Genomic DNA, 25,105 nt, shown 5'->3' with positions numbered 1-25,105 from the left:
GGGGGGGGGCAATTTTTCAGAGGACCTTCAACCCAATGGATTTCAATAAGTAACCAATACAGTGACAAATTTGGGATGAAAAAATGTCTTTCTCAAAGCTTCATTAAGTTAGGAACAAACCTTACTTGAGCTTTTAAAGGCATAGTTATGAGTGGAGAGGTGTGTGGGGAAAAAACCTTTCTTGAGCTTTTAAAGGCATAGTTATGAGTGGAGAGAGGTGTGTGTGTTTGTTGGGGTGGGGGGGGCTTATATACAGGTACAAACTTGAACAAATAATATTCCCGGTGAACAAGTTTCACAATAGTTTATGTTCTTCATGTACTTTACTACATACTTGTAGCAAGGAAATACAATGTTTCTAAAGTAGCGTAGAATATTTGTTAAGGTGTGTTACAATGGGAATAGTACATTGTTTTTCGTGTCTATACTGGCCAATTTCCCCAAGTATATAAAAATATCATAGTGTGAGATCATTGAAGAAAATCATAGTTTTTACTCAGAAATAGCTGTATGATTCAGCCTAGGGTACCATTGACTTAAACTAATTGATGTTTCTGTTGTAGACAAAGTGGGAGGATTTTACCTGTTACAGGATGACCTTGTGAGGCTCAAGAGGTCATACGCCGACTCCATCTCCAACTGGAACATTAAGTAAGAAATATTTTCATAACATAATCTGTGTGATTAACAGGAACATTATATACTTTTACTATGATTGTTAGTTTTCCTTCCAGATAAAACATGTTATGTAAGTTGATTATCCAAAAGGACTTAGGGCATTTATTGGTCATTTTCTACCTCATATAAAGTAAAAATTTCATTTTATATTTTTTTACTTATTTCTTTTCTAGACACCGTATTGAATTGGTTCATTTGGGCTATCTTTCCTGGTGCAGATTTTTTTCATTGTGCATGCATAGATGCTCCACCATATTAACAAAATTGCATTGCTATGCAGAAGTTAGCATGCAGAAATGTAGGCCTCCGCATGTGGCAATGGCTCATTCCCCGAATACCAACTCTGGAAAATTCAAAGGAAGGTGTTTATATAGGAAATCCTTTGAAGTTAAGTTATAGCCTGTTTCAACTAAGAATGTCAACTCATTTTGTAGATATGATACTAAAGTCAATAATAAAATGGATAGAAAGTTTTTATTCATANTGTATAAATGAAACCAAACTTGGTACAAAAGGTCTTAATTGATGTTGCTTTAGTCATGGCCATATATTGTTATTTCTTTTTTCTGACTAATTTGAAGTCCAAGATGTTGAGCTGCCTTTGATTAGACAATATTTTGTTTTACTTTTCTTGGTCCATCAAATGATTTTAACAAAAACGTTATAGTAAAAATCCTGTCATGTCATTTTATGAATTGATTGAAAGTCTGAGATGGTCATGCTGGCCCTTGATTGTCTGAAATATTCTTTGAAACTCTGGTTATTCCAAACCAACCTTGGTATAGAATTACTGATCCTGTTATTGTTTACTTTACGTATTCCTATTTACTGGGCTGGTTAAGATACCCAGCACGGCCACTCTTACATCTTATAGATAGAGACAGTTAAGCTTAAGCAGGACATAAAAGCTTCAGTAATGAAGGCATGTCCTTACACCAAAGAAGAAGAAAAAAGATTAACTTCAATTCACCTTGATAATATAAAACAAATTTGATATAAAGTCTACGTACTAGCTTTTAAGAAATCTCATCATAAAAGAATTTTAATTAAGATTTACAAAGATCATTTCATTTCTCTAACAACATGTTTGGCCTCTTGTTTTAAATTGACTGTTTGCTATTTTGTCAAAGGCAAATATCTTCTTGTGTTACAGACTACAAGAGCTGTACTCCCAGCACAAGAAAAGACAGCTGGTTCTCACCAAGAAGGAGCGGGAGATGTCCACGCTGCCTACTGATGATGTATGTATCACTGGAATCTCTTTATTTTGTTGATGAATTGCTTCATACATAGAGGTTGGGTGAACACATGGGGGATGTGAGGCGTTGTGGAAGGGAGGTTGGGTGAACACATGGGGGATGTGAGGCGTTGTAGAAGGGAGGTTGAGTGAACACATGGGGGATGTGAGGCGTTGTAGAAGGGAGGTTGTGTGAGCACATGAGGGATGTGAGGCGTTGTAGTAGGGAGGTTGAGTGAACACATGGGGGATGTGAGGCGTTGTGGAAGGGAAGTTGGGTGAGCACATGGGGGATGTGAGGCATTGTGAAAGGGAATTTGGGTGAACACATGGGGGAAGTGAGGCGTTGTGGAAGGGAGTTTGGGTGAACACATGGGGGAAGCGAGGCGTTGTGGAAGGGAGGTTGGGTGAACACATGGGGGATGTGAGGCATTGTGGAAGGGAATTTGGGTGAACACATGGAGGATGTGAGGCATTGTGGAAGGGAAGTTTGGTGAACACATGGAGGATGTGAGGCATTGTGGAAGGGAAGTTGGGTGAACACATGGAGGATGTGAGGCATTGTGGAAAGGGAGGTTTGGTGAACACATGGAGGATGTGAGGCGTTGTGGAAGGGCGGTTGGGTGAACACATGGGGAATGTGAGGCGTTGTGGAAGGGAGGTTGGGTGAACACATGAGGAATACGATGAGTTTTGGAAGTGTTATATGAGGTTGAGACACAAGTGTCTGACAATTAAAACAGATAAGAGATACACTTTCTTGTTTAAAGTCAGGTTGACTAAAATTGAGACAGTTTAACTCAACAAATTATGAAATGAAATTTGAAGTGAATGTTTGTACATACTTTTGTGATCAACTTTGGTGAATATATGCACTGAAGATGATAAATTCAGATTCTTATTAATGTCATACTTATTAATTTTGATAGAGTTCCCAAGCCAAGTATGCCAAGTCGAGCTCGGAGGATGGAAGTTATCCCGGCAACGCCAGCCTCAATGTTGCCATGGACACGAGACCCCCTAGTAACGGCAGTGCTGGAGGAGCTAGGCCATCTACTAATTCTCATGGTAGGAGGATTCAGCTGATTGATATTAGAAAGCATTTAATATGGAAGGGAATGAATTAACTTAAATCCTTATATTTTATATCTTCACTTACGTTTTGTTCCTGTTGTAAACTTTCCTGATGTCACACTGCCATCTGAATGTGTACAGGTTGTATAAGGTCTGATAACACCTGACTATAGCTCAAAGTTTAGCATGTTAATAGTCTGTTTCCAAATCTACATGTGATCTGGTCAAAGGCATGTGCTGACCTGTCTACCTCCAGATTGTACAGTCATCTTTTTATTTACAGACACTATTTCTGTTGTGGTATATTGTAAATTAATATTTTCATTATTGTACATCGTAAGGAATTATTCCTGCCTACATAAAAACAGAGTGCTAGTATTTCATAGGAGACACTATATTTGACACTATATTTGATAGCATTTCTGTTTTTGTGGAAGGCTTTTCACTTGATGTAGTCTTATTCACACAGGTACACAGATTTATTCTGACAAAATACATGAGATATGTACCTGATTTACAATCCTTGGACAGTCAGCTCATAATAGAAATGTACATAATTATAATTATTGTAATTTTGAATTTCTTAGCTTTATTTTTTCTTTAAAACAATATCTTTGTGATAGATTTTTCCAGTGTACATCTATTTCATGCTTAAATTGTTTAACTGTCCTCTTGTTCACTACATTTGGCATTCATTGGTAATATGAATGCCAACTGGACAAAGGCAAATCCAGTTTTCTAATTTTGAATAATTATAATTTAATCTTGCTTGTAACAAGCATTTTCATTGGCTTAAACATTTATGTTATCGGCCCATAACGTAAAAAAAATGACGTCACCGTTTGTAACGTCGCTTTTGTTTGGCTGATACAGCAGCGCAATAATTTCTAAAAGAAAAGAGTCCATCAATAAAAGTGGATTTCCACAGGGATTGTGTAAAGTAGATTAAATTATAAGGATTAACTTGAATGTATTTTTCATGTTATGGAGCTACATGTATAACAAAAAAACACCGGAGTGTACTCTCATCATACACCGCTTCGCAGTTTATTTAGTGTACACTCCGTTTTTTTGTGTTACATCTCCATAACATGAAAATTATATTCAAGTTAATCCTTAGATCATAGTAGATATTCTCTAATATGATTCATACCACTGTATGTTGCCTCCTAATAGCCTGTGGCCATTATGTGTTTGAATATTCCTTTAATTCCATTATTTCCCTTTTGTTTTAGCTCCCTCCGAGCCTGTCCCTATAACAACAAACATCACTGAGACCCGTGAGTATGCTGTACTACTAGGTGTAGTGTTTGTATCGTCCGAGCCTGTCATTAGTCATTATAGAAGCTAACACTACAGAGATATGTATGCGGTACTACTAGGTATAGTGTTTGTATCGTCCGAGTCTGTCATTAGTCATTATAGAAGCTAACACTACAGAGATATGTATGCTGTACTACTAGGTATAGTGTTTGTATCGTCCGAGTCTGTCATTAGTCATTATAGAAGCTAACACTACAGAGATATGTATGCTGTACTACTAGGTATAGTGTTTGTATCGTCCGAGTCTGTCATTAGTCATTATAGAAGCTAACACTACAGAGATATGTATGCTGTACTACTAGGTATAGTGTTTGTATCGTCCGAGTCTGTCATTAGTCATTATAGAAGCTAACACTACAGAGATATGTATGCTGTACTACTAGGTATAGTGTTTGTATCGTCCGAGTCTGTCATTAGTCATTATAGAAGCTAACACTACAGAGATATGTATGCTGTACTACTAGGTATAGTGTTTGTATCGTCCGAGTCTGTCATTAGTCATTATAGAAGCTAACACTACAGAGATATGTATGCTGTACTACTAGGTATAGTGTTTGTATCGTCCGAGTCTGTCATTAGTCATTATAGAAGCTAACACTACAGAGATATGTATGCTGTACTACTAGGTATAGTGTTTGTATCGTCCGAGTCTGTCATTAGTCATTATAGAAGCTAACACTACAGAGATATGTATGCTGTACTACTAGGTATAGTGTTTGTATCGTCCGAGTCTGTCATTAGTCATTATAGAAGCTAACACTACAGAGATATGTATGCTGTACTACTAGGTATAGTGTTTGTATCGTCCGAGTCTGTCATTAGTCATTATAGAAGCTAACACTACAGAGATATGTATGCTGTACTACTAGGTATAGTGTTTGTATCGTCCGAGTCTGTCATTAGTCATTATAGAAGCTAACACTACAGAGATATGTATGCTGTACTACTAGGTATAGTGTTTGTATCGTCCGAGTCTGTCATTAGTCATTATAGAAGCTAACACTACAGAGATATGTATGCTGTACTACTAGGTATAGTGTTTGTATCGTCCGAGTCTGTCATTAGTCATTATAGAAGCTAACACTACAGAGATATGTATGCTGTACTACTAGGTATAGTGTTTGTATCGTCCGAGTCTGTCATTAGTCATTATAGAAGCTAACACTACAGAGATATGTATGCTGTACTACTAGGTATAGTGTTTGTATCGTCCGAGTCTGTCATTAGTCATTATAGAAGCTAACACTACAGAGATATGTATGCTGTACTACTAGGTATAGTGTTTGTATCGTCCGAGTCTGTCATTAGTCATTATAGAAGCTAACACTACAGAGATATGTATGCTGTACTACTAGGTATAGTGTTTGTATCGTCCGAGTCTGTCATTAGTCATTATAGAAGCTAACACTACAGAGATATGTATGCTGTACTACTAGGTATAGTGTTTGTATCGTCCGAGTCTGTCATTAGTCATTATAGAAGCTAACACTACAGAGATATGTATGCTGTACTACTAGGTATAGTGTTTGTATCGTCCGAGTCTGTCATTAGTCATTATAGAAGCTAACACTACAGAGATATGTAGGCTGTACTACTAGGTATAGTGTTTGTATCGTCCGAGCCTGTCATTAGTCATTATAGAAGCTAACACTACAGAGATATGTAGGCTGTACTTCTAGGTATAGTGTTTGTATCGTCCAAGCCTGTCCTTATAGAAGCTAACACTACAGAGATATGTATGCTGTATCATTATGTTTCGTATCTGTTATTAGTTGTCCTGCATCAAAAATTATATTTCACATAACCCTCTCCGGGGATTTCTGAGACTTTTAGTTACTACTTGCATGGAGAATGCTCAAACAGGGTACAGATTTAGATTGCTCTGAAAATATGTTTTATACTATAGTAAGCAAATCAAATTCAAAATGCCAGACATCAACACATTTTAAAGAGTTTGGTATACACGCTTTCAATAAATTGCGCCACCTAGCAGAAGAGTTGTCGCCTTATCAATATAATGTGCATTCAGATACAAATTAAATAATTATATATAAAAAAAATATAATTCTTTCTATGCTATCATTATTTACAGAAGAGTCTGATGTATTTGTTGAGGAAAATACAGGTGAATTTATAATGGTATCCCATCATTTATCTAGTAACCAGAAAGGTATCAAAGTTATCTCCCTTTGTTAATCTGCTTTCATGTACTCAATACAAGCTTGGCTTACTTGTCAATCGCTTTTGAGGATTAAAAGGATAAACTGCTTAATCTAAAATATGTCAACGCATGCCAACTATTGCAGGACTATATACAAATTGGAAATCACTCTAATATTTGTCAGTTCATTTTCAGGGCTTGTTTTAGTTTACCTTTACTGTATAAAGTGTATTTCAGCTTATGTGATGGCACAGCATTTGTCTTCCTTAAGTTATCAACTTCGTCCTATGATATCAATTTTGTCTGAAGTTGTCAACTTTGTCCATAAGTTTTCAACTTCGTCCACAAATTATCAACTATAAGTCGCTGATCTTAAATTTATGAAAATAACCATAGACTGGAGGTCGGATTTTCACCCCCCTGTATTTCTACTTCTTTTTCCGAGACCCCCTGCATCCTTTTTAGGATCTGTCCCTAAACGCTCAGCAATTCAAGAGTGAGACGTCTGGTTCGCCCATTGTCAGTATAATGTGACCAGATGGGGTGTCCTGCCGGTTGTCTTCGGCAGTATGTTTCAGTGAGGTAGCACTATAAAGTCGGCATCAGTTCTGCGCTATCACAAGGAGACAAACACGAACATATCGCAGCCTCCCAAAACACTGCATTACACTACACGCATGCATGTTGCACACAGGGGAGGCCGTCCTTAAATCACCATAGCTGTTGATAGGATGTTAAACAATACAAAAACAAACCAAACCAAACCAAATTATGTTGAGTTAATTGGCATGCGAAGTATCCACATGCAAAGATATATTTATAGATTGTATAGATTCGATTTCATGAACCATTGCCAATATGAAAATTGCCACAACCCAATCTCTTTAAAGAGTCACAACGTGGACTTTCCACATGGGAACATTTTCCACTTTAACAGTATTTTACATGCTGTTTGCTGGAGTAAACAGCTATCTTATACATTCATACGAATGACCTTGACTCACCATAGAGGTTAAATTAATGGTAAACTTTTACATAGCTGCGATTCTTATACATAACATTTGGTAAAGCTAAAACTGTCTGAGTGAAAATGTTCTGTTAAATGAACTTGAAAATAAACCTCCTTTTCATATTAGTGTATTGGTCGAATATCAAAAAATAAAATTGGTTAATAATTAAGGCTTCTGGTCCTAGCTTTTTCACAAATACATATTTTAATGCTCAACACATAACTTACCCTTTGTTGTTTAAATGTTACACATTTCTGCTCAAGATTGCATGTGGCTTCCTGTCATTTTTCTTGCTTTTATTCAGAGCATATAATCCCAATAATGTTCAATGTAACTACTGAATAACCTCTTGTCTTACTAATTTCAATATATACTACCTGTTTAAATGATCATTCCTAATCAGATTTGTCATTCCTTGCAAATAAAATATGATCAGCTGTTTTGATGACTAAATGTTCCAGATACATGTACTGGTATTATGACAATATGTGTCGTTCCATATACATGGCAACCACCTTAACAACAAAAGGCATGTTATATTTATACCTAAAACTAAGCTGCTTGGAATTAGTCGAATCGTTTGTGTGTATATGAACTGGTGTATATAAACTATAGAGATTTCCCCCAATGAAAGATGGTTGGTTGTCATGTTACTAAATGTTAGTTCATTTTCAAATTGTATATTGAGACAAGGTTTGCTTGAGTGTATATTACATTTTGACGTTCATATTATATCTAGAAAACCATAAAATTATGTTTCTTTTAGAAATACGTTTTTCAGTTTCTGATGAGGGAAACACTCGCCATTAATCAAGACATTACAATTGAAGATGATGGCATTTTCACTTGACCTCATAATTCAAAGAATGACTAATGAAACAACATTCAGGGTGTTAGCCACTAGTGGGTGACCAAAAAGTGTACCAACTCCTAGCAGGTTTATCCAATGAGATGTGGGAATGAGGAAACTTCTATTGTTTTGGTAGAAAATTGAATAATTGTAAGGTGACGTGGCCTTGGTGTGAGACTCGAACACGCAACCCTTTGGTCACGAGCCCGGCATCCTACCACTAGACTACCGTGCCTCCTGCACCAGTGTATGAAATATGTGTGACCAATGTATGTGTTAGATAGATGTGAAACTGTACCCAGTGTGATATATGCTTTAGCTGTGGTATGATCTATAAACCAGTGTCTGTATGAACTGTTCCAGAGTACGTGATGAGCCCTACCCCTGGTGTGGCCCTCGGGATATCTCCAGGTATGGCAGCAGGTATTATACAAGACAGCACACCACCTACTAACACAGATCTCAACAGCTCTAACTCTTACATAGTGCTTCAACTCAACAAAGGTATAGTTCAAATCAGGCTGCAAGTTCCTGCTACTCAAACTAACAGCTGTGTTCTTTTAGCCACTATTCCTGAAAGCATGATGCTTCTCAATTTCAGTCCCATGTCGCTCATGGCATGGTGCGTCGTCCGTCCGGCGTCAACTTTTTACTTTAAACAACTTCTTCACAATAACCAAGAGGCCCAGGCTGATGATATTTGGCCAGTAGCATGCTGGGATCAAGGGCTACCAAGTTTGTTCAAATGAATGACTGACCATCTTTCAAGGTCACATGAGTCAAATGTCTTAAAATCTTCAAACAACTTCTCAATAACCAAAAGGTCAAGGGTACTGATATTGGGCCTGTAGCATGCTGGGATGAAGGGCTACCAAGTTTGCTCAAATGAATATTCTTGACCCACTTTCAACCTAATGTCCTTGTTCGACATTCAAGGTCACAGGCGTCATATGTTTAAATCTTTTAATAGGTTCTTATGAATCAAACACTGATATTCTGCCTGTTGCTGTATTTTGGTCGACTTTTAAGATTACAAGTGTGAAATTAATACCAGGTGAGCGATGCAGGCCCATTTGGGCCTCTTGCTATTGTAATCGTATTCCTGTGTTTTGTGTTATCTCTAATCATATACCTGTGTTTTGTGTTAGCCGTTGATTGGCAGATTCATTCCTACCTTCAGAGTTTTTGTTAGCCCTCCTTACTTTCAGTTTTGGCTTAAGACCTGAATGATCAATATTGCTCTCAAAATTCTGACTGGAGTTGTAAAAATGTTTAAACTCCCAATATTAATGATTTGGAAGTAGACAATTACCATACATTAGTATTGGGAGGATGGAAGTAGAACTGACTCTATGAGTATACAAAGTCATGTAATTACGTATACTCATACTTGAAGATTTAAACCACTTTTTTCAAACTAGTTAGTTACATGGGGAAGGAACTTGCTTCTAACACGTTGTCGTCATACTTTCCATGTTTATTGTAGTCACTTAAGTCACAAACGTCGCCATAGACTGAAATTATCTAGGGCTAGCAAATACAAAGTCACATCATCAGACTGAAGTAGAGATAATGTCAGATTTCTTGAACGACAGCTATTTAATAGAGATATTCCTGATTATGAATCATAACATGCTTGTTACTTAACTCGTTCACCCATTGACTTTTATAATGAACTATTCCAACCTTTGAATTGGAAGAGTTCAAATGAGTCTTCAAGGGTGAATAAGTTAATTTAAATGACGTAGCTGGCCCTGGTTGCTCAAAGGTTGATTGGAGTAAATCAGTGGTTAAGGATTTTTTTTAGATCTGAATACAACAAAATCAAGAACATCTGACATCATTTCACTGCTATAGACTTGTTTAGACAGATCAGATTGATGTCCTATGCAGACTTTTTTAGTTCTAAATCCCTTGTTGCTTTAGACTTGTTTAGAAAGATCAGATTGATGTGTGATGAGGATGTTTTTAGCTTTAAATCCCTTGCTGCTATAGACTTGTTTAGACAGATCAGATTGATGTCCAATGAGGGCTTGTTTAGACAGATCAGATTGATGTCCGATGAAGACGTTTTTAGCTTTAAATCCCTTGCTGCGCATGCTATATACTTGTTAAGACAGATCAGATTGATGTGTGATGAGGGCTTGTTTAGACAGATCAGATTGATGTCTAATGAGGACTTTTTTAGCTTTAAAACCCTTGCTGCCTTAGACTTGTTTAGACAGATCAGATTGATGTTCGATGAAGACGTTTTTAGCTTTAAATCCCTTGCTGCTATAGACTTGTTTAGACAGATCAGATTGATGGCCGGTGAGGACTTGTTTAGACAGATCAGATTTATGTCCAATGAGGACTTGTTTAGACAAATCAGATTGATGTCCGATGAGGACTTGTTTACACAGATCAGATTTATGTCCGATGAGGACTTGTTTAGACAGATCAGAGGGATGTCCAATGAGGACTTGTTTAGACAGATCAGATTTATGTCCGATGAGGACTTGTTTATACAGATCAGATTGATGTCCAATGAGGACATTTTTAGCTTTAAATCCCTTGCTGCTTACTGGAAGTCATTTGAATTTTGCACTAACCACTGGTTAAAGGTAACAGGGGCTTCACAGGTATCACTAGAATAGCTTATGTGGTGTAGATGGGTGTTACACAGAAATTCAAAATTCATTCTAATCCTTTCATATGATTTATGATAATAATAGTCTAACATTTGTGTAGCAATTCTTAATATCCTATCAGATAAAGGTAGAATTACAAAGCATTGTCATAGCAGGAAATTCATTATGGAAAAAAAAAAAGTTATTTTGTATCAATAACACAATTACCTTTGTCATTAAATGTGCATGTGCATGTTGAATAATTTAATGTGTATGTTTGAACTGTTTAACTGGCAGTTGAACACGATATGTATGTATACTTATACAGTACTGTATATTTTGTTAAGTGTCTTAGATTCGTTTAATAAACCATACAATGGCTATACCTGTAAAAGCTGTTTTTAAGTCCGCAATTTTTGTAAGTTTGCTAAAATGGGAAATTTTGCAAGATTTATTTTTAGCAGATATAAGGTCTAGTGGTCTTGGCACAATGTGCTGTGATAAGGATTGATTATGCGCAGAATTTACTATGAAATGTGATGGTTGTCTTCTTCACTGAAATTGTGAAAATTAGAGCCCTGCAAAAAGAAACACCCTTTTTAGTACATGTATATAAATGTTATACATTTGTATATCATTGTGATAAATATATATATATATATTATTAGTTACACGGATTTTTGGCAGGGTATACGGAATGGTATGACCCTAAAGGGTTTCGTATTTCCTGAGGCCAATAGGCGGGTACGCATATAACTATTATGTGATGTCATAGTTTATGACGTCATAATATCTACTTCAAATAAACAGTCTGAAGAATTTCCTTGACAAGATGAAAGTACTCATGACTCGTTGTTGAGATTTTTTCTTTTTATATAATAATTTAGATATATTGGAATAATAGCTTACAAGAAGACCTTTCAAGAAACGATGGGTTCATTTCAGATAATCTTACCCTAGAGGTTGAAAGGAAAGGTCAAGGAGATTCAAAATCTTACAACATCCCAACAGTTGCCAGGGAAACGGAAGATAGCCTTATGTTAGCAGATACTGATGTACAGAAAGTGAGGTCAGGAAAGGGTTCTAACAGATTGGTGGTCCCAGGAAACTCTCAGAAACTCTCGAGTATGTATTCATATTGAAAAGGTTATCATATCATATTTAAATAAATGCCAGCTGGAACTCAATAGAAGCTATTGTGTTGTACTATAATTTATAAATAAAATTCATACTGTATAAAGAAGGTATATGGTATGACTTTTCATTGATAGGTGATTCACTTCCCTATATTTTCAAAAATAATGATTTTTCAAAACTTTTTAAATCTAGCAAAAAAGTTATACTACGGGTATGTGTCATCATAAGCCATAACACTGAAATGATAAAAGATGAATAGTTTTGGTTGTTTGGTTGATTTCAGCATTTTTCAGAATTTTATATGTACTGCTAGTGCAAAAAATGCAAAATTTAATTTTTACCATAGAAATATTAAATCTTATTTTCAGCCTTTTGGCCCAAAAGCCCATTTCCGTCTCACAATAATGTTATCATACAGAATACTAAAGCAGACATCATCTGACTATACATAAAATACTTATTATGATACAGTAGATAAGATGAAGGAGATATATGTATTTTTCTGTTGTTACAAAATCCAATAATGTAGCTAATTTACAAAATCTTTGCTAATATTGTCAGAATTTTCTGAAATTTTAACCGTTTTGTTTCTAGACAGCAGTGATGATCAAACAGATGGCCAACAAACAGACAGAATCAGTGGCTTCAAAAAGACCATTACCAACTTCCTGTCAGGAACAGGGTTATCTCCCTTGGTCATCCCAGTGTGAGTTTTAATTATGGACTTAAGTTGAGGTGAATATGTGGTTATATAGACCTGAGAATATGATATTAACTGAGACAAAGTTATGTTTAACAATACTTTTATCTTTAAAAAAAGATGAAGCATACATGTATGTAAGTTCTACAGTGGAAAGAACTGCATTTGGCCGAGAGCATTGTGATGATACAATTGAAATGACGTCACAGAGTGAATATTGAACTACTGTTTCTGAAGTTAGTTATGCAAATCACAAACCTCTACATAAGTATGATCCAACTATGGAGGATGTAGGAAAAATGTTTTACTACTAAATGTAATTAAGATAGAATATAACGTGTAGATAAGATAGAATATAATGTGTAGATAAGATAGAATATAATGTGTAGATAAGATAGAATATAACATGTAGATAAGATAGAATATAACTTGTAGATAAGATAGAATATAACTTGTAGATTCCCTCCAAGTAAAAGATTCTATAAATGTTTTAAAATCAACCTTATGATAACCTTCATTTCTAACCTCCTATAGTTCATGAAGAGTTGTCTTTCCCTTTTCAGTGTTTGTTTATTTATTCCTTATATTTGATTTAAGATAAGTATCACTATACTGGTCCCTACAGTATTCTGTTTAGACAGGTTCAACTATATTGGTCGCTGTAATGTTTGATTTGTACAAGTTTCACTCTACATATACCTCATTGTAACTTTTTTTTAATTTTTTATTTAAAACAGGTATTCAATACTATTTGAGTCTGAAATATCTCAACATTTTCTTTTACAAAATTGTCCATAAGACCAAATATGGAGACATGTTTGTAATATAGATGTTACATACTATTGCAGTGATGCCAGTGAACATACAGTCCTTCCCTCCTGTTACCGAGTCCCCATTCTGGTGTACGATCAGGAGCCAAGTTCTATCATAGCTTATGCCCTCAGGTAAGTTTATTAAAACAAACTAAAAATAATATATTTCCAATAGTGATGAAGTTATTGTGAAAATTATATTTCTATATTATACTTTCACCTGGCACAGATCCAGTCATAGCCATTCAGAAAAAAAAACACAAATCACAAAGATTAAGAGGGAGATTGACAACAGTTGCAATTAGTACTGGCCCTTCAAAATAAAAGATATTTAAAAAAATAACATGTATACCATGCATTTAGAAGGAGACTGTATATAGAAGATTTGCCTCATTTAGTAATCTTACATGTGAATATGTATCTGAATTCAAATACAACAGAAAATATGAGACATTTTGGTAATAGTCTCCATTCTTCTTAAATAAAACTTATTCAAATCAGATCTACACAAAGGAAATCTTTTGTTGCCTTATTTGCAGTTGTCATGACTACCACCAGAAACTTCAGGAGATCCAGACAACGATTGGCTCATCACAAAGAGAGGCATCTTCTCAGAGGTACAACAATGCACACATATATAATTATTTCATGTATAGAATCAAACACGAAAAATGATAAAAACACTCAACTTCTTGTTTGTGCATTTTCAGGTTTCTGGTATTGTGGGATCTATTTTTCACACAGTTTTTCTGCATAATTACACGTTCCAACACACTGATGAAATGTTTTCAGCTGTATTTGTTATATTTTGTGTGGGGAATTTTATTTTTGTGTTGGAAAATAAAAGCTTGGAAATCAGATTTCCATAAAATAACAACTTTTACAGCCATTGTTGGATGGTAATACATGTAGATTTGTCAAGACAAAGTTAATATATAATAGTTTCAAAATAAACTTTACATCATTATCTGTCTCTTCAAAATCCTCCAGGTACATGTTTAATAATAATTCCTCTTCATTATTTCACAGCATCTACAAAGGAAGTAAATCTGGAGACACAGATTCTGTTGCCTCGGACAATGATAAAGGTACACTTGATAGACTTGAGTTTTGTCCTCCTTACATTATAATGGGGATTGTAATGGAATCAGGGGGTCTGTCTGTCATTTAGGTTTTTGTCAACACAAAATTGTCTATAGGTACTTCTTCCATAATTCTTTGCTGACTGTAATCAAACTTTGTAAATATAATCATTTCATACAATATGAACTTTGTGCACTTTTCAATCCATTGATGTGGAAGTGTCTGTTTTCTAACCATATTTCTAACTGTGGTCCAAGACATAGTGAACATGTCACTTAAGCATCAACCTTTATAACATCAGCTTCCTCTAAGAACATGATAACTTAAACATTGTATTGGAAAATTTGACATGAAAGTTGAAACGTTTACATTTGTTATGATGATTAATCTTACAATATTTGCAGTTGGGTATTCCTATTAACAATTACAGCTGTCTGAATATAAAAATTATTGCTTAGATATCCTCTGGAGACTAGCTTCCAGCGAAAAAACTGGAGTGAATCTAGATAAATGATATAGAATTTCTGTTTAATTTTGTTTTATTCAATTTAATTTGAAACTGATGAATAAGAGAAGTAACTACAATGATGATGAATCTATGTTGTTATTAACATAGGGACACGTAAAGGAGGATCTGCGATGCTGGCATTTCTACGGGGAGGGAGTAAGGAGGCCAGTCCTGTGTTACCAAGGAAACTTATGGATAATGCTGCCATGGATTCTGTCAAGTATACTCCGAAGTTAGATTCTGATAGTATAGAAATTGGTAAGTTTTCCTTTATATAAGCCTGGCATTAATGCTTCTGTAACTGTCAAAATATTCACAGACTTTCAAAAAATCCTACTGTAAATTTTGATTGGTCCTTAAAAGATTTCTACAGTTTCTGAATTCCTACCATAAACTTTCATCAATCCTGTAAATATTTAAACAGTCACAAAATTCCTACTGTAAACTTTCATTGGTACTGAAAAGATTTATACAGCCACTGAATTCCTACTGTAAACTTTTATTAATCCTGTAAATATCTATACAGCCACTGAATTCCTACTGTAAACTTTCATTGATCCTGTGAATATTTATACAGTCACATACTCTATCTGGCTTTAAGATGAAGAAATATCTGACAAGACTTTTCTCTTTTGCCATGCTGCAACAACATTACTAAACAGTGACTGTAGTGACGCTTAGATCAATCAAATCCTGTAAAGGTGTTCACAGCTTGTACTTAACCCTGTTTATTATGCTGAGCAGAGGAGGAGCGGGCTTTCCTGATGTCCACTTCGCTTTCGCTAGGGGGAGCTGACTCTGACAAGTCAAAGGGAGGCAAGCAGTCGACAAGTCCACACCTAGAACTACGTAAGGATTGGCTTCAGGCTGACATAGCTTCCTGTTTCTCAAATGCATATCTTTTCTTTTTCAATTTCTGTTGTTTATTTTATTGCTATGGAATAATCTCAAATAATATTTTATAACATTTATACACATTTTGTGAATCTTTGCCAGATCACACTTTATATAAACTTTGATTTAATATTTAGATCCCTGAATCAAAGATGCCATGCCTATAGAAATCATGGTGCCCATCTGTCTGTCTAGCAGACTTTTGTTTCCAGAGATTTTTACAGGATTCAGAAGTCTCCAATTTCTAAAATGTTACATGGTGATGCACTGTATTATGTAAATGTGCAATAGGTGTTTAAAAAGTTCTTAAGGACAAAGACGCTGTTACTTAAAATAGATATACTGTCAAACAAATATAATTGGGATCCTGAAATCTAGTTGTTTCTTCTGTTCAATATAACATTGTACTTCCATTAATATGATGCGTACAATATAACTTTTGAATATGACATACTGATCCTGTTAACTACAACATACTGCATTTACTTTCAGAATTCTCAGACCAGACGGCACGTTTCTACTGTAAAGTGTATTTTGCAGAGCAGTTTCAGCAGCTGAGGAAGCTCATTTTCCCTGCTGGGGAAGACATGTGAGTATAGAAGGGCAAGGTTATATATAGTACATACTACATACGGTAAGTAAAGGAAGTCATGGTCACATTAGAATGTCACCATAGAAGGTCAAGGTCACCGAGAGGTTTGTAAGTATAGGTCAAGTTCAAAGGAGGACGTCGGTATACACCAGAAAATTAATTTATTCAATCAAGATAACTTGGCAACTATATTATAGTATTTCAATGTATTATCACAGGTTCATCCGATCGCTGAGTAGGTGCAAAGTTTGGGAGGCAAAGGGAGGTAAATCTGGATCTGCCTTCAGTAAAACTGACGGTAAGTCATACATTATAAGATCAACACCATATCATTACCATTTGGTTTAAAATGGGAGACATGATTTCATTCTAAAATTTCTCTCCTAAAGGGCCTGTCAAACACTACCGATGTACCTCGTCGGGACTAAACTGGTGCAAAAATTAACAACAGCGAGAAAATCGTCAGAGCTCTGGCGAGGAAGTACTTGAAAAATCAAAATTGACTGTAGCAACACCAATGTAGTACCGGCATTCCCATTGTGATACCGATGTTCTACCGTTGTTCTACCGTTGTTCTACCGATGTAAGAGCCGATGTGCTACCAAAAACACTTTTCTGACACCTCAGTGTTACCGATGCGCCGCCGATGTTATACCGAGGCGCCAGAGCTATAGCAGAGTGATACAGTTGCACTGCCGATATTACAGTAGTACATCGGCGGCGCATCATTACTACAATTTCGGTGGTATTCGGTAGTACTATAGTATCACATCGGTACCAGTACAGTACATATGGAGACCACTGGAGAGCTGTGGATCCATTACGGGGTGCTACCGGTGCTCTACCGACATTAACGAAGCTCTACCAGAGTACTGTCAATGTACTGCTGTATAGTCCCATTGCTTGTTCCGGCAGCGCAACGGCGGACATTTTTGAGCATGTTCAAACATTTCTACCGTCGCCTGCCGTTGCCAATTTTTTTGCTGATGTTCTGATGATGTCCTGACGATGAACTACTGTTCTTAGTGGTGTGATACCCTTGCGCTGCCGTACTAGTAGCGATCCCCGAAAATCGCTAAATTTCTGGTCCGGTATAGCTCCGGCCAAATCGGCTAGGTGTGGCAGGCCCTTTATATAATTATATTGAAACTGATGTCCAGATATGAGTATCTAGTTCTTTGTATGGTGTCCTGACGATTTCATACATTTATGAAGTGTAAAATATCATTCAAATACTTGTGCAGGTTTGCTAACTTACATGATACCATTCTCATATTTAGAAATGATTCTATGTAAAGTTTGTGTGAAGTTAACTCCTTCATTTTTGTGCTATTTCAGAATCTACAACTTATAATACGATGCTATTTTATCACAAACCATCCTCGATACTCCAGAGGTTATGCTCATTTTTCACTCTCTGCACCTCTGAAATATATGTCATAGCAAAATTGTACGCACTTGGCTAGCTATTTGATTGGTCTCATGTAAAAAAAATCCTGACCAATTGCTGGGCTGATACCTGGGCCTTTGACGATTACAAGTTTCAAGTTTATTGGTTTCCTCAGATACATTACAATGTACAACATGAGGTACAGAGGAATGACACCAAGCTTCAAAGCCAGTCAATATTACTGTTACCAAATGATTCTTTTGATGTACATCATAGGATCAGACTAGTCTTCTCAAATCATCCACAAAGTGGCGCACTGTGACGGAGCCTTCAATTTTGCTATAACATATTCCAGGGGGTGCAGATAGCCAAAGTGAGCATAACCCCTTGGGTATCAAGGATGATGGCAAACCAGACCTTTGTTATCTTTTGGTCATTTGTGTCCTCAGTGAATTTAACTAGATGTATTGTGATGCGTACCGTATTGTGAAGTCAATACTGTATAATGGAAGATGTCTACCACTGTTTCATCTTCTTCCAGATGATAGATTTATCCTAAAGCAGATGTCTGGAATAGAGGTTGACATATTTGAAAAATTTGGACCAGAATACTTCCAGCATATCAGCAAGTGTTACATGGAGCAGGTATGTTTCTGTACAGGAATTATTAATGTTCTCTGGGATTCTAATGTAAAAAAGGAGATTTTCCTCATATTGATTCTACCATCTATGGTTCAGAGAGGAACTTTTTCCTTAAGGCCAATGAATATGCTGCTTAGTATATCTATCACACACTGTATCAATGCCATCATAGGGAATCAGTTTTGTGCAAATTCAGTAAATGCAAAATTAGCAGAAACATTTCAACGATAACAAATTAAAGTTTAACCAAAAAAGTACTGCAATGTATTCAATGCTTCTGTTGTATCCTAGTATATATTGCAATTAATTATTGTTAATTATGATTAGCTGATTTTATCTTGAATGTCATACAAGAATAAAATGATTTTCTATTTCAAAGCAATGCTAGCAGAAAATTTGAGACTCTTTCAAAGCAATGCTAGAGGAAATCTTTGAGATTCTTATAATCAATTTTAATCTGTTATAAAATGAACACAAGTGCAGATATTTTTATCCACATTACCAAGAATGTGTTTGAATACTTGGAAGTATCCTGTTTTCTTGCACCATTGTGAAGTTTTTAATGTTACCATTTTGATTCCCTGTCTGTTGTTTAACTCTTGATATCACAGTGAGTGTGTTACATGATGTTATACAAAAAAGGTATAATATGGGCTGGGCTGTATTCACTGCTTAACACAGCCATCAAATGTCTTCACTAGATTCATCGGTTCGGAAATATGTATCAAAGCTTGGCTTTATGTTAATGACACTTTTGATACGGACATTGTTCGTGTATAAAGTAAAGCTTTGATACATACACTCATCATTGGATAATCGAGATCAGAATAAACGTCATGTCTGGCTTTGTAATCCAGTTATTTAACTCTGTTCAATATGATCCTTTTGGTTTGTAGAAGCCAACAGCTTTGGCGAAGATTGTTGGCGTCTACAGAATTGGATTTCGTAACACGCATACTAACCGGGCCCTGAAACAGGATGTGTTGATCATGGAGAACCTGTTCTATAACAGAAAGATCTCTCAGGTAAATCCACGCTAGCTATCATTGGTTCGATCCACAGTGGAAGCACACTACTCTCTTTCCTGTCTCACAGTATGGTATCAAAGTTATGATCTGTAAAGTACTGTATATGGGCAGATAACTCTGTGAGCAAATTGTTTAACTTACAGAAAATCATTGAACATTGATATAAGTTTCTGTAGCTGTGAAGGTAACAAATCAGTGAATTTCTACAACACATAATGACACCACTATATATATGACTTTGATATGTGTATTCTCATTTGCAGACATTTGATCTGAAGGGCTCCAACAGGAATCGTCTTGTAAACACCTCAGGGAAACGTGAGGAGGAAGTCGTATTACTCGACGAAAATCTCATGAAATGTAAGTAAAAGATACAGATTCATGTGCCTTACAAATTCTTTGTTTTGGATTTAGTGTCCTTGAAACAGCCAAGGTCATATATAGACATGTGCTGGAGAAGACACCACTCATGTACCTGACAAATATAAGGAATTTAGGGACAGTCATTGAAACCAGTTAATTCAGGCTTGGAACAAAAAATCTTATAACCATCATAAAATATTTCACATTTACACCCACACATTGCAAAACATAGCATAACACACTGAAACAATGATAAAAACTTCGCCAAATTCCTGCATGATTTGTCATTCTAAAACTTTTGTAACATCAGCATTTGATTGTGTTTAAACATATTGTTTACAAACATAAATAGGCAAATGTTGTTCAAATTATTTCGTAGAAATTCTAAATATGTTAACACATACAATATTTTGATCTGTTTCCAGTGAGTGTTGAGTCGCCGTTGTATGTATACCCTCACTCTAAGATGGTGTTAACTACAGCTATCAGACAAGACTCGGAGTTCTTGTCGGCAAACCTGGTTATGGATTATTCTTTGCTGGTCGGACTGGACGAGAAACGAAACGAACTAGTCGTTGGTATCATAGGTAGGTCACAATGTTGACAGAAAAATATTTCTCCAAAAATTTGAATGGCTTTATAATTATTTGTCATACTGCCGAGTTTCAAATGAGTTATAATCATTACCTTGTGATGAGGTCAATTGGTTGTTTTATCAACCTGTGAAAAGGATAATAGTAAAGTCAGATGATGTGAACTTAAGGAATCTTCAGGAAAAACAGAGGGGAAAAAATAAAAAATAAATGATAATAGATAATAACCATGCTTTTTGTCTGTTAGTTTACATAAACAGTTATCTTTTATTATTTCAGATTACATCAGGACCTTCACCTGGGACAAGAAACTTGAGACATTGATAAAATCTACCGGAGGTAAACTACATATGCATAATATTGTAATAGTAGTATTTTATTGGGTCCGTAGTCACCCATTTTTGTCATTGCTGTTACAGATTTTTTTTCAATTCATTTGTTTATTGAGTAGTTGGTGAAGACTTCTAAAACATGAAATTTCATCCATAAATGATTCTCAGAAATTTTGTTTTTGGAAATATCAAAGGCAATATCTGCTAAAAATTTATACTCTTGTCTCTATTTTGTGAAATTTTAATCCACGTAAATTTGATACTCGCAATTTGAGTAAAAACAGAGGTCTAGATTTACATCCATAACAAAATAAAGGGAGGTTATTGTACTATAGCAAAATTTTGCCTACAATATGGAACAGGGCTCCTTTTAAAAAAGTATCTCTGTTAATTCATTGTAGGAAAGATGCCCACAGTGGTCTCCCCTGAAATATACCGGACACGCTTCATGGAGGCCATGGGACGCTACTTCCTGCCTGTCCCCGATCAGTGGAATGGACTAGGCAGGGACACAGAATTATGACCATTGTTTAATGACTAGTGACATCATTATTTTTAATCTGAATTTCCAGTTATAATGTTGTTGATTCTAGAGAAAAACACAAACTCAGGTGTTACATGTTTGCTGGACAAGCGTACTGTTTCACATAGTAATTCATTAACATTGATGTGAAGTTCATAGAATTCCAAACTGACCAAATCAACCAGGAATTCCTATTGTAGTACAGTGTTTTTGTTTACTTAGGTATCCTTTGAAGGAGGGTTTGCTTAAGGAAGTTGGATAAGAAATAATTGGTGGCCATCCATCCATTGATTACTAAGGCATATTACTGGGAAACTTCCACCAGTCAAATATTCACCCTCCACCTGTAACATTCATATTTGTCCAGTGTGGAGTTTGCCTTCTTATGTTAATACTGAATTTGGTGATATTTTAATTCGTCCTTATTGCCCTCCAACCGAGATCAAAGATAGCTGCCATTGTGATAAAATACAGCAACAACAACAACAATGCGTAGGAATACAAAATTGTTTATCGTGATTATGCTGTCAATTTTTTTTAATTTTGACCAATCAAAAAGTGTGTTACAAACAGCATAAATCAGAATGCTGGTACATAGTCTTTGATGATATGATTTAGAACAATATCACTGTCACAGAAACTGACAACGGAGAACTATGTTACCTTCGGTACAGAGACTTCAGTCATAACCTTAAGAACAAGTCTTACAGACTGATGAAGTCAATGACAGTGAGCATGGTAATTTGATAACTGAAGCATTGTCAGATATAATTCTGGAACATGTGACCCTAATTTTTTGGGTTCCGGTCCAATCACAGTAATTCAGACTTATGGTTTATGGGTATAGGGGCACAACAATCAGACACATCTGGGAATGCCATATAAAAGTAAGCACAAGGAGACATTTTTTAATAACATTCATTATCAGAGTCCGACATTACAGACATTTCACTCTAAGTGAGTTTCAGTATTTTTTGGTATTTAAAGTGAGTTGATAAATAGATGACCAACTCGATGATTGAATTATTGTTCTTCCCAATAGATGATAATTAGATACGCCCACAAAATGGGGAGCATATTGGACCACACCATGTTATGACAGTGTCTATTTGTCTGTCCATCCGTCCTTTACATTAACTTGTGGCTGCAACTAGTTTCACAGTTTTAGACCAAATGTGCATGTAATAAAATAAGGAAGCTGCATTAGATGTCACTACACCCTTCCCCTGTGTCAGTCTACCAGCACATTGGACCTGTGACTAAAACCCTACAGCATTCAGTTTGTTGGATGGAGTTCATATAATGGCGCACATTTCATAAAATTGGGATTAAGCGTTACATTCTACCACAGTCATGGGCCTTTCTGATCCCTCCTGCAGACTTAAACCTTATGAAATATGTAACATGGACAAAGGGAGGTCATCTATTAAAGATAAGATGTTGTAAAGAGTTAACAAAAAAGAAAAGCACCTTGTCTTATATTCCTAACTAGTTGAAAAAGTTTATTTTGTTATGATTTGTTGCAAGAATGCACGAGAAGTGATCAAGTTATAACAATAAATTGTATACATCATTTAAAAATAGACTAGAAATTGTTTGCAATTCCATTTGAATATGCCATTGTTGAAAACTTGCCGTACAAATATCAGAATAATTTTCGACCCGTTCCTAAAATTAATACCCTTATAGGCCTCACATACATACATTTCTCTTTCGAAGTTACAGACTGTATCAACATATTGCAAGTGTTCTATGCAGTGTTCCTTTTGTGGGTGTTTACATCATGGAGCTTCATATTCCAATAATACTGTAATAAAGTGCAATGTCTGTTAATTTTAGCCTGGAACTTTATAGTCTAGTTATAATGTGATTATAGAGTGCATTTTTTTTTGTGGATATTGTTGTCCGTCGTAAGATTCTGTTGTCTAATAAGATAGAACTATTGTATATTTTTAGTGGATGTTCATATATGGCCAGCGTCAGTGTCCAGTTTTGTTGTGCCTATGGTGGTATGATTGTAATGCACACCATACATATACTATTGTACATATAAACACTTCTATTATCAAATTACAAAAATTATAACCCACCCAGAATCCTGTAAATGTTCAGCTCACTGTGATGCTAATATTCATGGTTTGTCTTAAAGATATTTAAATGAACATGATGAGAGGTTTGAATTTAAAACTTGGTCCATTGTTGTTAGATACATATCCTATGTATGAGTCTATATATAACATATACTGTGTTTATGAGATTTGTGTTATTTATTTAGTGCTGTCTTATTTATTCTAATTATAGCTCTGTTATGATCATGTGACACAAGAGATATATATGATATGAAATGTTTGAACTACAAAGTTTATATCATACTTTTAATAATATTAACTCATTCACCCCTGAAGACACATTTGAACCCTTCCAATTCAAAGGTTGGAATAGTTCATTGTGAAAATTCAGGGGTGAATGACTTAAACACCCTTTAGTTGACAATTATTGTCAATGAAAACTGGAAATAACAAAAGTGCTATTGAGTTCACAAATACTGTGTGCAATATTTAACATGTGTATGTTGTTTATGATAAATAGAACAGCGATTTTTCACCAAGGATCAGTGGTATTCTGTAAGTCCATTGTAACATCATAATGATAATAAAACCAACAATAAGATCATGGTGTTCATAGCTGATATGATTGCTAAATGAATTCAGTAGGACGATATTTGGATCTTAAATGTTGAGTGTTTTGATCATGACTTGTAAGGTTCGAAAAAAAATGTATGCATATTCTTGTCTATTTATAAAAAATTGCAGTAGAATGGTGTACCGTTTGTTATATCATCTTGTCTGAAATTCAACACTACTTTAGGTGAAGCAAACAGTTAAATATGTTTTTCCAGCCAATGCATGTTAGTGTGATGATAATTGAAATATAACTGCCTGTGTTATTTAATGGCCTTAGGAAGGAAACATTTTATGCAGGGAAGAGTGAATCTGTATGTTTTAGATGATTGGGTGTCCGACAGATATCGTAACTATATATAAATGTATCATTCCACAATGCATATTATTTGACAGATAGCAGAAAGTGATATTCTCCTTTATATGATTATGCATTTTATTTAGTGGGTGGGTGTGGTAGGAGGGAGGTTTGTTTCCAGATTTTCTCCTGTTCAAATGAGGCATCAATACTGTACCGTGCCCATATACAAATGTACTGTGTGAACAGCTTAGGTCAGATTTTGATTTTGGTAAAAGGTGAGTTTTTTGAGGCCTTTGTAAGAAGTAAATCTTAGAGTAAAACGTTTCTGTACATATTGTTAAAATATTTTTTTTAAATGACCATATTTTTTTTTCAAAGATATTTGCAAAGGAAACATATTTTCAATTAAGAAACATACAAAGGGGTTTTACATGTCTGTAAGTTCTCCTATATTATATAATCTGTTTTTATTCAAAATAGTCACATCTATATAAATGAAGCATAGAGAGTTTTAAAAAAATACAATTTTCTTTGACAAAAATGCATTATGCAACTGGTGCAACGTTTTAAAAAAGAATTAGTGG

At 35.4% G+C, this 25,105-nt stretch overlaps 1 protein-coding gene across 6 annotated transcripts in view; it reads left to right on the top strand.

Annotated features, from left to right (window-relative positions):
- Positions 1-23,940, top strand: part of LOC110449617 (1-phosphatidylinositol 3-phosphate 5-kinase-like) — a 78,831-nt gene extending 54,891 nt beyond the window's left edge. The window contains exons 28-48 of one of the 6 annotated variants that reach the window (XM_021496592.1): positions 564-651; positions 1,832-1,919; positions 2,845-2,983; positions 4,225-4,269; positions 6,405-6,437; positions 8,697-8,744; positions 11,888-12,067; positions 12,674-12,785; positions 13,628-13,723; positions 14,131-14,208; positions 14,621-14,679; positions 15,291-15,440; positions 15,927-16,031; positions 16,569-16,665; positions 16,887-16,966; positions 18,600-18,703; positions 19,597-19,725; positions 19,992-20,088; positions 20,517-20,678; positions 20,964-21,023; positions 21,418-23,940. In XM_021496592.1, coding sequence (XP_021352267.1) covers positions 564-651; positions 1,832-1,919; positions 2,845-2,983; positions 4,225-4,269; positions 6,405-6,437; positions 8,697-8,744; positions 11,888-12,067; positions 12,674-12,785; positions 13,628-13,723; positions 14,131-14,208; positions 14,621-14,679; positions 15,291-15,440; positions 15,927-16,031; positions 16,569-16,665; positions 16,887-16,966; positions 18,600-18,703; positions 19,597-19,725; positions 19,992-20,088; positions 20,517-20,678; positions 20,964-21,023; positions 21,418-21,539 — 2,072 coding nt within the window. In that variant the 3' untranslated portion in view covers positions 21,540-23,940. Of the gene's footprint in view, positions 1-563; positions 652-1,831; positions 1,920-2,844; positions 2,984-4,224; positions 4,270-6,404; positions 6,438-8,696; positions 8,838-11,887; positions 12,068-12,673; positions 12,786-13,627; positions 13,724-14,130; positions 14,209-14,620; positions 14,680-15,290; positions 15,441-15,926; positions 16,032-16,568; positions 16,666-16,886; positions 16,967-18,599; positions 18,704-19,596; positions 19,726-19,991; positions 20,089-20,516; positions 20,679-20,963; positions 21,024-21,417 lie in introns of all 6 variants that reach the window. The other 5 variants (XM_021496591.1, XM_021496589.1, XM_021496594.1 and 2 more) reach the window with 5 other exon arrangements.
- The last annotated feature ends 1,165 nt before the right edge of the window (positions 23,941-25,105 follow it).

This window comes from Mizuhopecten yessoensis, unplaced genomic scaffold (genome assembly GCF_002113885.1).
Source record: "Mizuhopecten yessoensis strain PY_sf001 unplaced genomic scaffold, ASM211388v2 scaffold4711, whole genome shotgun sequence".
Lineage (NCBI taxonomy): Eukaryota > Metazoa > Mollusca > Bivalvia > Pectinida > Pectinidae > Mizuhopecten > Mizuhopecten yessoensis.
The sequence above is the reverse complement of the archived record's forward strand: the minus strand, read 5'-3'. Positions and strand labels throughout refer to the sequence as shown.